The 13,590-nt window shown below is 49.0% G+C and overlaps 1 protein-coding gene across 1 annotated transcript in view; it reads left to right on the top strand.

Moving 5' to 3' along the window:
- LOC147917271 (uncharacterized) overlaps positions 1 to 9,720 on the top strand; it is a 60,218-nt gene extending 50,498 nt beyond the window's left edge. The window contains exon 4 of the mRNA XM_087429828.1: positions 8,363 to 9,720. Coding sequence (XP_087285954.1) covers positions 8,363 to 8,368 — 6 coding nt within the window. The 3' untranslated portion in view covers positions 8,369 to 9,720. The remainder of the gene's footprint in view (positions 1 to 8,362) is intronic.
- Positions 9,721 to 13,590: the final 3,870 nt, after the last annotated feature.

The following is a 13,590-nucleotide window of genomic DNA, read 5'->3' as shown; positions in this document are numbered from 1 at the left end:
ACATGCCACCTCATCGGTGCTTCTCAATGCTGCACCCACATGAGAAGGTGGCACTCTGGGCCCACAACAGCTTTGGGTATAACTGCTCCCCACAGAGGTTGAAACCTGAAGGCAGAGACCAGACCACTCTCACCTCAGAGCTCCCTGCCCGGCACAGAGCCCACCGCGTTGGAGGTGCTCAGTAGACGAATGCAAGTCCCTGCCAAGACTGAGCCAAAGTGTGTGAACATCTCCAGGGACTGAGAATCCACTGCTTCCCTTTCTTTTTTAAATAGCCTTTTGTTTCTTTTTATCATTATAAAATTAATTTGGGTTAGGTCACAACAACGCGAATTAACAATACTGAATTATACCATTACAAATGGTTAAGATGATAACTGATGTGTTATGTGTATTTTACCATCATTTAAAAAATACATAGTGTAAAGAATAAGTACAAAAAAGGAGAGAAAAGGAGAAAGGTCCATATTATCAAGAAATAAAGGACAAAGGATTTGATTCAGGCAGAATTGGATTAAAAAATAAGATGTTTGGATTAGGGAAATGCAAATCAAAACCACAATGAGATACCACTTCACACCCTTTCAGATGGCTATTATAAAAAAATAGAAAATAACAAGCGTGGGCAAGAATGTGGAGAAATTAGAACCCTCGTGCTTTGCTGAAGGAATGTAAAATGGTGTCATCGCTGTGGAAAATGGTGTGGAGTTTCCTCAAAAAATTAAACATAGAATTACCATATGATCCAGTAATTTCCATTCTGGGTATATACCCACAAGAATTGAAAACAAGGACTCAAAGAGATATTTATACACCCATGTTCATATCAGCATTATTCACAATAGCCAAAAGGTAACAATCCAAGTAAATGTCCATTGACAGATGAATGGATAAACAAAATGTAATATATACTCACAATGAAATATTATTCAGCTTAAAAGGGAATGAAATTCTGCCACATGCTGCAACATGGATGAACCTCGAAAACATTATGCTAAGAAGTGAAACAAGGCAGACACAAAAGGACAAATATTGTATGACTCCACTTATATAAGGTACCTGGAGTAGTCAAATTCATAGAGACAGAAAGTAGAGTGGTGGGCCGGCCCCATGGCTTAGCGGTTAAGTGCGCGCGCTTCCGCTACTGGCAGCCCGGGTTCGGATCCCGGGCGTGCACCGACGCACCGCTTCTCCGGCCATGCTGAGGCTGTATCCCACATACAGCAACTAGAAGGATGTGCAGCTATGACGTACAACTATCTACTGGGGCTTTGGGGAAAAAATAAATAAATAAAATTATAAAAAAGAAAAGAAAGTAGAGTGGTGATTGCCAGTGGCTGGCAGTAGAGGGTAATGGGGAATTAGTTTAATGGACTTGGAGTTTATGTTGAGGGTGATGAAAATTTCTGGAGCTGGATGGTAGTGATGGCTGCACAACAATGTGACTGTACTTAATGCCATTGAATTGCACACTTAAAAATGGTTAAAATGGTAAATTTTATGTTATGTATATTTTACTGTGATAAAAAAAAGTAATTTGGGGGGCTGGCCCAGTGGCGTAGCGGTTAAGTTCGCATGCTCAGCTTCGGCGGCCTGGGATTCGCAGATTCGGATCCCAGGCTTGGAGAGACGCACCGTTTGTCAAGCCATGCTGTGGTGGCATCCCATATAAAGTAGAGGAAGATGGGCATAGATGTTAGCCCAGGGCCAATCTTCCTCAGCAAAAAGAAGAGAATTGGCAACGGACGTTAGCTCAGGGCTAATCTTTCTCACAAAAAAAAAAAGTAGTTTGGGTATATTATGGACATTTTAGAAACTAGTGATAAGCACTAGGGGAGAAAATTTAAATCATTCATAATCTTACCAGCTGGAGATAGCCTCTGTTAAACTTTCAGTGTGTATCTTTCCATTCCTTTCTTGTTCTTGCTCTTAAAAAAAATTATATATACACACACACACACATATGTGTGTGTATATATATATCTATCTTTAGAGACCACACTGGACCTATAGGAAGTCTCCTCCTCACGTCTGTCTCTCCACTGTTCCCATTGATGCTGCTTCCTCCCTTTGAGCCATCCAGAATAAGTCTGTCCCTGTTCTGGACATCAGTCCTTTGAACAATTTCTCACACCTGATTTCAGTCCCCTGCACCTCCAGGGTTTCACTTCTCTGAAAATGCCCATTTCTTCCATGTGTCCAAAAACATGGTACCAGAGCAGGCCCAGTAATATGTCAGAAGGAGTTGGAGAGAAGAATGAGTGCCTCTCCCACCTTCTCAGATACTGCACATCTTAGATATGTCCACATGAGCATGTTGGCTTTTGGATGATGCAGTCGTTGTTGTGGCTCCTGCAAAGGTTACTGACCATTAAACCCCTAAGTCTGTTGGTCCAGGCTGTGTTTTGCCGAGGTTCCCGTGTCCTGCCTTGGTGTCCTTGCTTCCTGGACCTGGTGCTGGAGCTTGCATTATCCCTGTTGATTCTAGCTCCTAGATCTGGCTTCTGTAGCCTGTCAGGAACCTGTGACCTCCTGCCCCAAAGAGCAGATCCACCATCTCCACTGTGAGGGAGCTTGGAAAGGAGTGAGGGTCCGACAGCCTCTGATCCCTGCTAGGTCTTGGGGAGGAGCAGCTGCTTCCTCTCTTCCTCCCATGAGAAGTGGGCCTCCTCCTTCATCCCAGGCACCAGCCTGCCCTGCACAGCAGTAGGTCAGCAGGAATGAGCTAAGCTATCAGAGAGAGGGGCTCCCTCTGCTATGTGGGCTCTGTGGGCCCTGGGGGCTGCCCTGTCTCCACTGCCATCAGGCCAGGCCCCAGAGCCACGCCACAGCTGTCATACTTCTGGAGGTGCCCCCATGCCTCCACATTTGGGCCCAACTACAGCCTCCTTCCCCAGCTTTGCCACCAGGTCGAGGAGCCAGAGCATGGCCAGCTTCATCAGCAGCCAGCGGTAAAGCAAGAGGTCACAGCCACTCAGGTGACTGAAGTTCATGTCTGTGCCCACTGATTAGAGATGAATGGTGCCTTCATTTGGCTCCAAATCCAGCCACAGACACAAGACCTTTCTCTCTTGGCTTTGAGGTCTCCACAGAAGTGTTTATTTAAGGTTTCAGCAAGGACCTTTACAGCCCAGTCCTGAAAAGATTATGTTTTTATTGCAACTTTGATTAATGATTGATCAAAAACTGATATTAGAAACACTGAAGAACAAATTTGCCCTAGAGATTAAGAAAGGTCTACATCTGCCAGGCTTGGGGACCTGCCCACCTGCCCCCTCCAAGGTCAAACCAGGGCAAGGGTACATTGGAAGACCCCTCCCACGCACAGTCTCACACACACACACACACACACACACACACACAGAAAAAAAAACAGATATAAATGCCCTTAAATCCTTTTTGGAGTTAGGCTATAAATTACAAATAAATGGAGCAAAGGACAGAGCAAAGGGACCTAAGGGCTCAATAGAATTTTTCTTTCTTGTTTTTTTTCTATTAATGCCTATTACAAATTAGCATCTTAAAGGGAAATTTGGAGTGTGGGGAAGAGAGGAGCTTGTGTGAAGACCGTAGCCTGGGCTTCCTACAGGTCTTAAAGAACTGACGTTTGAAATGCATCCAACACCAGGCGGGGAAGGGGCAGGGGATGCTGAACAAAATTTCACAAGCGCTTGTAGGAAGAGCCTTGGTGAGGGCTCGTGCTGTGCCTCAGCTGTTCTCTGGCTGTTTGATGGTCTCTGAGGTGTGACTGCTGTAGTGGGCTCCACAGGCTGCATCAGAATCACTGAAGGGCCCAAACCTACTGCCTCAGAGACTGGGGAACCAGGAATCTGCATTTTAACAACCTCCCCGATAAGGAGGGTTCGGCCAGTCCCCACCCTCTGAGTGCCCCAGGGAGCAGGGTGCTGGCTGCAACACTTTTCTCATGCCCCTCAGCTCCGTGCCCTGCGGCACGGGGAGTGGAGAGCTGACACAGATGCTTCTAAATGGAAACTGGAAAATGAAACTGGAAATCACAGCCTCGCAACCCCAAGTGCTGGGGTTTCTTTTCCTCAGGGAGAGTCCCCAAGGGAGAAAGAAGCGAAGGAGTGGGGAGAAGCGTGTTTAGTGAGGGTAATGAGGGCGTTCCAAAAGCAGCCTGGCCTGCACCAATGCAGGGCTACACGGGCAGCCTGCAGGCTGGGGAGGCGCCTGCGTGGAGGGCCGCAGTGCTGCACCAGCTTCCTCTAAGGCCGGCCAGCCTCCTGTCAGCCCTGGAAGGGTTTCCTCTCTAGGAAAAGCTAACTTCACGCTTTATGTTGAAAAACTCTTTTCAAAGGTATTTTAGAAAGGGCCCTGGCTCTCAGTCAATCTGAAAATGTTTACTTCTGAAAATGTTTCTCAGAAGTAAGCATTTCGTACCAGCGGCTTCTTGCCCCACCAGCTGCCTTCACCCCCTTGGCCTTCCAGGGCTCTCCCACATGCCCACTCGGGACTTTGATGAAGAATGGAGCTGCTCGAGTTTAGCTGAGGATCAAAGATCAAAAACCCTAGTCGCCCCTCCCCTCTGGTCTCCGCCACACACACACAGGAGTTTGTGCTCACCCAGGCACAAACACTAAAAGCAGCTGCCAGCAAAGGCACTGCTTGGGGGCAACTTGGACAAAACCAGCAGAGCAGCTTTCATGGAAGCAGATTTCCTGAAGGGACTGGAATGTGGGAGAGAGGAGGGCAGTGGGATAGAGGCCAAGAACTGTCCCCCCTAACTCCACACCATCCCTCCATTCCTCCACATGCCTCAAATGTCTCTTCCTCGGGAAAGGGCTGCCCTAACCCCTAATCCCACACTCTCCTTCTTAGATTAGGACCCTGAAGTTGCACCCTCTCATAGCACCCCGTGTTTTTCAGGTATCTGTATGATTATTTGCCTCATGTCTGTCTCCCTCACTGGAACTAAACTCTGCAGGGCCCAGAACCTGGTCACTGTTGTGTCCTCGGTGCTTGGAATAGTGCCTGACATATGATAGGTGCACAAAAGAGTATGTATTCAGTGAGTGAGGGCGGCCTGAAGAGCCCAAGAGAAGGACAGCATTCCAGCAAGGGATCTGCACCGGCATTCCTCAGTGTCCAGACCCCACCCCAGCCCCTCACAGCGCCTTTGGTTGAGGATGCTGTGGACAGACGCCCAGCTCTGCTGCCTGCAGTCCCAGGACCCCAGCCCGTGGAATGCTCTGACTGTCCCAGGGTGTGCAGGTGGTATGTGAGGACGGCAGGCTTAGCAAGGGGAAGCGGGTTGTGTGTGTGGGGTCTCCTGTGGCACATGCTCCATGGCTCTGGCTTTGCCCCCCCTTACCTGACAGATGGGCTCACATAGCCTTTTCCAGACAGGCAGGGACACTTGGCTCCCTGGGCTACCCGGGCTACCCAGAAAAGGAAGGCCACTTTTAGCCTGTGAGTCAGGAGGAGACAAACTGGGGTTGGCAGGGGCATGACAGTGATAAACGTGGGGCGGGGTGCAGATGAAGGATGCCAGTAGACGGTGCTGTGGGAGGAGATGTGGACAGGGGAAGCAGCCCTGACTTCAGGCCCACCCCCCACCCATTTAGTCTTCTCAGCCTCCCTTTCTCATCTGTAAATGGGATTTCTTCTCGTGCATGTGTCTTGAAAGGCAATGTAACAGGAGGTAATAGGGCAGACTTTGGAAATGGGCTGTCTGGGATAAAATCCCAACCTTGCCATTCCTGGGCTATGTGACCGTGAGCCAATTACTGAATCTCTCTTTGCCTCCATTTTTCTCTTCTGTAAAATGGAAACAATTAGAGTGGATTCTGTGAGTTAATTCACGTTCCTGACACATGGTGAGGGCTCAGTCATCACTGGCTATTATTACTTTAGCTGGGCTTGTGAGGATGCAAAAGATGGCAAAGGTGAGCACAGTCCCCAGCCTCGAAGGTGCTGTATGAATATGAGGAAAGTGTGATTATTATGAAATATTGACGGCACAACTTCCCTCCCACGTTTGTCTGGGGTGGGGCAACAGTTTTACTTATTTAATGTTAAGCTAGAAGATGCACCAAAAGGAGGTGAAAAACTGAAACCACCGACCGTTTGAGCTGTAGGCTGCACTGAAGCAGCGTGGCCAGTGCAGATGGTGAGGGCCCGGCAGGCGCACTTCCTCCCTGCATGCCACGGGTCTTCCTCATACCAGCCACTTCCCAAAGCTGCAGGAAGTGGGCCAGGAACACTTCAGGGTGTGTGCGGGGAGGCCTGGGCAGGGGTTGGCAGCTGCCAGGGTGAGAATAGAAGCCTTGAGGTCCTTGCTGGGTCCTGGGGCCACCTGTGCAGTAGCCCCTGCCCTCTCCCTGCCCAGGCCTGCCCAGGACGGGTTGGTAGCAGACTCCCCCGCCCAGGCTCTTCTCTCTTGAGGTTGCAAGCTATTGTACAAAAGGCGTCCAGCCCAAGAGAGGCAGGCTGGAGAGGAGAGCCAAATCTTTTCTCAAAGGAAATGCAGTTGTGGTTTTGAGACGTTCATTTCACATCTGTGGTTGGCGTTTCCCAGGGTTCTCAGAGGTGAATGCAGGGTCAGCCTGATGTCGCCAAATAAGGTTCACCAGTGACCTTAGCAACAGGCTTCGCTGCCCATTGGCTGCCACTGCCGCCGCCTGCCAACGCGGTTTCCGGAGGCCAGCACTGAAGCTGGGCTGAAGCTTCCACATGTGCAGGGATCTAGCTGCTCCCTGTCAGAAATCACTGCCCTTTGAAGCAGCCACAGATAGGTAGAGAGCTCTGGGCAAAGGTGCTGGGGGGAAGGACTGCCTGGATGCCCACGTTTCATCGTCCACCAGGTCAGCACTCCACTGACCAAGTCCTCACACAGCACTGGATCAGCTCCCTCAGCTTGATGGCCTGGTCCCAGCTTGCCAAGATGAGCTGCCTGACCCCCATCCCCCAAGTCTTGCCTGTCTACCTTGGAACTCCATAGTTCCCATTTCATAGTTCTGCTCATTCCTTCTTTGTGCCAGGTGCTCTGCCAAGCTCCTCTACACGTTATCTCTTTTAACTCTCTCAACAAGCCTGTGAGTCAGTTAGCTCTATTTTACAGATGAGGAAACTGAGGCTAAAGGAAGTCAGGTAACTGGCCCAAGGTTGTACCAGTAAGTAGGGAAGCCACATTTTAAACCCAATTTAAACAGCTCCAGAGCCCACACTATTAACTGTTGTATTGTATTGCCAGTCACTCAATGTCTCTGTGCCTCAGTGTCTTCATCTGTGACATGGGGATGACAACACCTACCTCACAAGGTGGAGTGAGGATTGCATGGAGTGACTTATGCACAGGAGCCCAGTGCAAAGTGGCTGCTTGTCCGGTAGCACACCTTCACACCAGTGGGCTTGGTGCCTGCTAGGCCTGCTCCACAGGCAGCTTGCACGTTCCTCTCCCACTGAGTGTGCTGCTGAAAAATTGAGGTTTGTGCACCGGACTTCTCTGTGGCCCTCGTATTTGGTTTCCACTTCCTCATTCTCAGCCTCCTCCCACCTCAACCCAACTGCATCACTGAGGTGGGGAGGCCAGAGAGGAGTCTGCTGCCAAGGAGCCCCAGCCTATGGGTGCCAGAGGGAACAGGGTGCTGGACTGGAGGGGACGAGGTTCTGAGGACAGAAGGTGGGCCAAACTGCAAGAGCAGGCATACCTCATTTCCTCTACCCCAAGTAATGCTACGGTGTTAAAGCACTGTTCCCCTGAGAAACATTTTCAGAATTAAAAAGTACATAAGTGGTCTGGTAAAGATGAAAATATACACACCCTGTAACCCAGCAGCCCCACTCCTCAGAATCTGCTCTAACCAGACTTTTACCTATGTCCACACAGCACCAGGAAGAGTCCAAGTGCCCATCAACACTAGAGAATACAAATAAATTGTGCAACATTCCTGCAGTGGAAATGAATGAACTACAGTGACTTGTTATAACTGTAATATTGGATAATAATACTGTAATAGTGGATGACTCGCATGAACATAATGTTGAGTGAAAGACACAAAAGAATACGTACAGTATAATTTCTTTTGTGAAAAGTTTAACAACTGGCAAAACTGGACTGTTTAAGCACACATGCAGAAGAGGTACAGCTATGAAAGGCATAGAAATTGTCATAAAAGTCAATTTCATTATGACCACAGGGGAGGGTTGGGGTTGTGATTAGGCGGGGCACACAGGGGTCTTTGAGGGTGTTTGACATTCTTTTATCTCTTGACCTGGTGATGGTTATACAAATATTTGCTTTATATTTTATACTTATTACACTGAACATGTGTTTTGTGCATTTTTCTGCATAATTATTGTTTCACAATAAAAAATAATAGTGTATGTATGTCAATTCCAGCACTGAACAGTGCAGTGAATGGATAGGGCAGCAGATGAGCTCTACTCGGCGTGAGCGTCTTTTGGAACAGCACTCAAGAGCGCCACACTGGTTGCTGAACCACAACTGTTACTGAAGATTGAGGAGCCTTGGAGGGAATGGAAGATAAAAACCAGTATGCAATTTAGGAGTGGAGGACATTCTTTGACATGTCACTATAGCCGGGGAAGATCAACCAGTGGTCATGGAAACACGGGCTGAAAGACACATAGTCAAGGCCTGTCTGGACTTGAGGAGATCTGAAGGGGCAGAAGGATACATGCAAATGACCATGCATGGGACCCAGCCCCTCTTTGCCCCCATAGAGCACTGATTCAGCTGGGGCTCCCATCCCAGGATCCCCTCTTCAGAGATGCCTGTACTTGTTGATTATCTGCCATATGCCTGGCCCCTTCAGAATACACGGAAGAAAATGGCCTTCAGCAGTGGCTGAGACAGGACCCTATGGGATGCACAATAAGGAGTCTAAGGCCACAGGATGAGGTTTTCCTGACTGTCCCCTAGCAGGCTAGCATTTTCTAAGGTTGCAAGCTTGTTTTATTCATCCTTATTTCCCTAGCCTGGAATAGGCCGTGGATGACGGTTAATAAACGTTTGTTGTGTGAGCAAGTGTGTAGAGTGTATGCTGTAGAGAGTAAGGCCTCATCAGGTCCCAGAGAGGCAGCCCACCAGGCTCCCTTCTTCTCTGGTCCATCTCCACACAGCCCAGCCAGCTAGAGTGGGCTCCCTCAGGGGGTGCCAGGGCTGTTGTCCACGGGCAGCCCATCAGGTGTTAAAGATGACCTTCTTTTTTCTTCTCCAAGCAAATGTCACTGGTTTCCACAACTCTTTATCTTATAGCCCTCAACATTCTGGTTATCCAGTCTGGAGAGGCAACAGAAGTATCCAGATGCAGTCTAAACAGGCAGAACCATGGATGCAGATGGAAAATCCGGGTTTGTGTGCTTTGGCAGTCTGTGTATTCAAACTGTGATTATGACAGCTGCTGGCATGGCCTCTGACATGGTAGGAAGGTTTAGGTTTGCTGCTGATCGTCTTTCTTTGGTGTTCTCATTAGCCTTTATTAGACGCTTTTTTGATGTAAAACTCCACGCTGTAGCCCTTGTAGACAGTATTATATTTCTCCTCAACTCTCCTGGAGACTCTCTGCGAGCTGGCTTGTGGTAGGCACTCCACAGATGTTAGCTCAATTATTTACTTAATTGTTTTATTATTTGAATGAATCATGAATTCAGTTTCATTTATTGAGCAGGTACTATGTGTCAGGCACTGCTAGATGCCGGAATTTAGTGGTGAACAGAATCGGCCTGTCCCTGCCTCCAGAGCTCCCAGACACTCTGGGAAAACTTGTTGATTGAATAATAAACCCTGGTTGAACTCATTGTGATCAACACCACCACCACCAGACATTTACTGGGTGCTCTCTGTGGGTTCAACTCAAAACACCCCCTCCCTGCCCTCCAGTGCTGGAACGTGGGAGTTGTTGAGGAAGACACCACTGTGAGAATGATAAAACAATGGATGTGGAGTGAACTGAGTAGAGATCTAGTCCTAGCTCTGCCACAAACCTATGTGTGACCGTGGGTGAGTTCACTTGACCTCTCTGAGCCTCAGTTATCTTATGAGTGAAATGGGGATATCAATACATCCTTCAGAGGCCAGAGAGGATCAAATAGGGTGACCACACCACACAACTCCATGGGGTGGTGTCCACACGTTGGTTTATGCAGCTGCTGGTGACATGGGATTAAATGAGAGCACTTTTGCTTTGTGACCTGAAGTTAACAGTCACTAAATGGTAGCTATTGTTATGCACAAATTAGAGGGAAGCAGAGGTTACTGCAGGCCAGCAGGCTGCACAGGATTTGGCAAGGCTTTGTTCTTCAAGGAAGGGCAGGGCTCTGAGAAGTGCAAATTGTGATGCAGGCAAATACCAGGAGGCAGGGGCTCCTAGGGCAGGTCTGGGAGAATCAAGGCTGGTGAGGGAGGTGGTCTCAACCTCAAGGCCTGAGTAAGGAGTTCTCTAGAAACAGAGAAGCCACTGGAAGCTGGACATGGAGCAAGGATGAGTGAGACTAAGGTGAATATTTTAATTATAGAGCTGCAAAGGATCCTAGAGTGCCTCGTCTCACCAGGCCAACAGAGGCCAGGGAGGGAAAGTAGTGAGTCTCCAAAGTCCCACAGTAAGGGTCCGGGCCAATCCTCCTACCTGTGCAGAACCCCACTCAGATGATTGATTCCTCAAGCCCAGCTTGTGGCTCCACAAAAGGAAGTCCCCAGGGCTTTTCATATATACATATATATAATTTTTTTTCTGACTGTAAAAGTAATTATAGATCATTGTAGAGCATTTTTAAGTTATAGAACTATAAAGAAGAAAATATCACCTATAGTCCCACGACCCAAAGATACTCACCATCAGTATTCTGATGCATTTCTTCCAGTGGGTATTCCACATAAAGTTATACATTATATATTCATTAGATTGGAATTGTATTGTGTGTAGTTCCATGTTCCACCTTTTTCCTGTAAAATTGTGTTTTATGAGAAGGAGGGACTGTTTTTAACGCAAAAGAAACTCTAGAAAACTTTTTTAGGGAAAAATAAAAAGCACAAAGCCCCGGTCTGTGGTGATTGAGAGGACATCCTGCGGGCTGCAGGGTGGCTCCATCTCACATCCGGTGTGAGCTCCCAGGCTGTGGCTTGGAGAAAGACAAGCCTTTCTTGCCTCTCCTGGCCAGGCTGCAGCCTCCTGCCTGTGGGCAAGACAGAGTTGCTGAGTCTGCACTCACCCTTCCTTCCTCGACACAGGATGTGTGATCATCCACTCCATCCAAAGGCAGATGGGGTTGTGATCATTCTTGTTTATTAATAACAACAGCATCTCAGTCTGTGCAGCACAGTGGTTTCTCATGTGTTGTCTCAACCGAGACACACACTGTGAGGCAGATAAGACAAAAGCTGTTATACCCATTGTCCAGATGCAGAAACCGAGGCTACAAGAGGTCTAGTGGCTTATGTGAGACCACACAGCTAGTAAGTGGCAGAGCAGGGACTTTACGCGTATCTGGCTGACATCCAATTTAGTGATTTTTCCTCTAAACTTTACCCCCCCCCAGTCCTAGCTTTTTCTGAGCCAAACTGCATCCCTTAGTGAGACCAAGGACTGAGAGTGTTGTGAATATTGTGGGTGTGTGGAAAGGACACAGAACCTCACCCTGGGAGTCTTAAGCCAAGGCTGCAGGTTCTGACTGGATGTGCTGGGTGGCCTGACCTCAGGGCAGCTGCTCCAGGACAGCTCAGATCCAGCACCGTCAGAGGTTTGGGGAGTGGGTTCAAGGAGACATTCCTGTCGACGTGTCCAGCACAGGCGCTATTCTTCAGGCATCCTTCTTGACCCATCCAGGCCATGGAGGCGCATCCCCTGGGCAGGGAATGGGCTCAGAACAGGATAGGGTCTTTCACAGAGGGACTGTGGGGCTCTGTGAGACTGACCCTAACCAAAGGATTTTTGGCAGCTGCATCCCCCAGGTGGTTTCCCAGTATTGCTGCTGTAACAAATTAGTATAAGCTAAGTGGCTTAAAACAACATAAATTTATTATCTTACAGTTTTGTAGGTCAGAAGTCCAAAATGAGTCTTATCGGACTAAACTCAAGTTGTCAGCAGGTCTGCATTCCTTCCTGGGGGCTCTAGTAGAGAATCTGTTTCCTTGCCCTTTCCAGCTTTTAGAGGCCACCTGCATTCCTTGGCTTGTGGCCCCTTCCTCCACCTTCAAAGCCAGCAATGCTGGTCAAGTCTTTTATATAATACCATCTCTCTGGTTCTGACTCTTCTGCCTCCTTCTTCCCCATTTAAGGACCCTTGCGATTACATTGGACCCATCCAGATATTTTAGGGTGTGCTAATTAGCAACCTTAATTCCATCTCCAACCTTAATTCCCCATTTCCATGTAACATAACATATTCACAGATTCCATGCATTAGAATGTGGACATCTTTATTCCACCGTGGACCATTATTCTGCCTACTCCTCTGGGTTCTTCAAGGGCCCCATCCTCAGGCATGGACAGCGGGCCTGGCCAGAGCACAATCAGGATGTGCTGGCCACTGTCAGAGAGGTCCTTTCAGCCCAGGTCCCCTCCCATCTGCCTGGTCCTCACTCAGCTCAACCAGTCCTGGACTCCTCTTCTGCCATCCTCTGCTCCCAGTCTTAGGTGGAGAGGAGCTGGGCAGGAAGTGCCAGGGAGCATGGACACAGAAGAGGGAGCTGCAAGGTTGGATTCACCAGGGCTGTGGGAGGCCCCAGGGGCCTGCACAGAGACCCTGAACTTTCCAAGGACTGGGGCCAGAGCCTAGCCTCTGAGGACTCAGACACTGAGGTCTAAGGGTAGCTCCAGGGCTGGAGGGGCATGCTGCCAAGTGTTGGAGCCCCTCCACCTCTGCATCCCTGGCTGCTCTTGACAGCCAGAGTTCACCTGGCACCTTTTCTCCGGTGATGACTGCCTGTCTGCCTTTACTCATTCCCTTTCCCCTCTCCTTCCCTGGGCCTCAGGCTGGAACCTTGGTGGGACCAGAGGGAACTGGAGGCCCCTGTGGAGCCTCTGTCCCTGGGCTGCTTGATGAGGGCCTGGGGATCTAAGACCCAGCAGGAGAGCCTGTGGGCTGTGTAGGAAGGCAGCGGCTGGACAAGGCCTTTGTCCCTCCAAGTACGGTGACCAACTCGCCTGAGTTTGCCCAGGCCTTTCTCAGTTTTAGCACTGAAAGTCTCACATCCCAGGAAACGCCTTAGTCCTGAGCAAACTGGGACAATTGGTCACTCTACCTCTAAGGCCCTTTGTACCTCCTAATGTATTCTAGATTACCTCTGCAGTCTGGACAGCTGGCCCTTTGGACTCTGGGCTCTTGGATGCCAACCTCTGCACGTTATCTGGGCGCAGAGAGACCTGGGGGCTGAGGAAGGGCCCCAGGCCAGTGTGGGGAAGTATAGACTCCTGCTTGCAGCGTTCCCAGTAGAGGCATCACTCGTGGAGACCATGCCTGTGTCTGCATGGGACAGAGCTCCTACATATATGCCCCGGGGAGTGAGAATTGTGTTTGCACCTGAGTTTCTAAAAATTTAACAGCCTGATTACTTCTGGGTGGTATACTGCAGGTGGCTTTAATTAATGTTTCTATTTACTCATCTGT

This window comes from Ceratotherium simum, chromosome 4, assembly GCF_057802395.1.
Source record: "Ceratotherium simum simum isolate JZ-2026a chromosome 4, ASM5780239v1, whole genome shotgun sequence".
Taxonomy (NCBI): Eukaryota; Metazoa; Chordata; class Mammalia; order Perissodactyla; family Rhinocerotidae; genus Ceratotherium; species Ceratotherium simum.
This window is presented reverse-complemented; position numbering and strand designations above follow the sequence as displayed.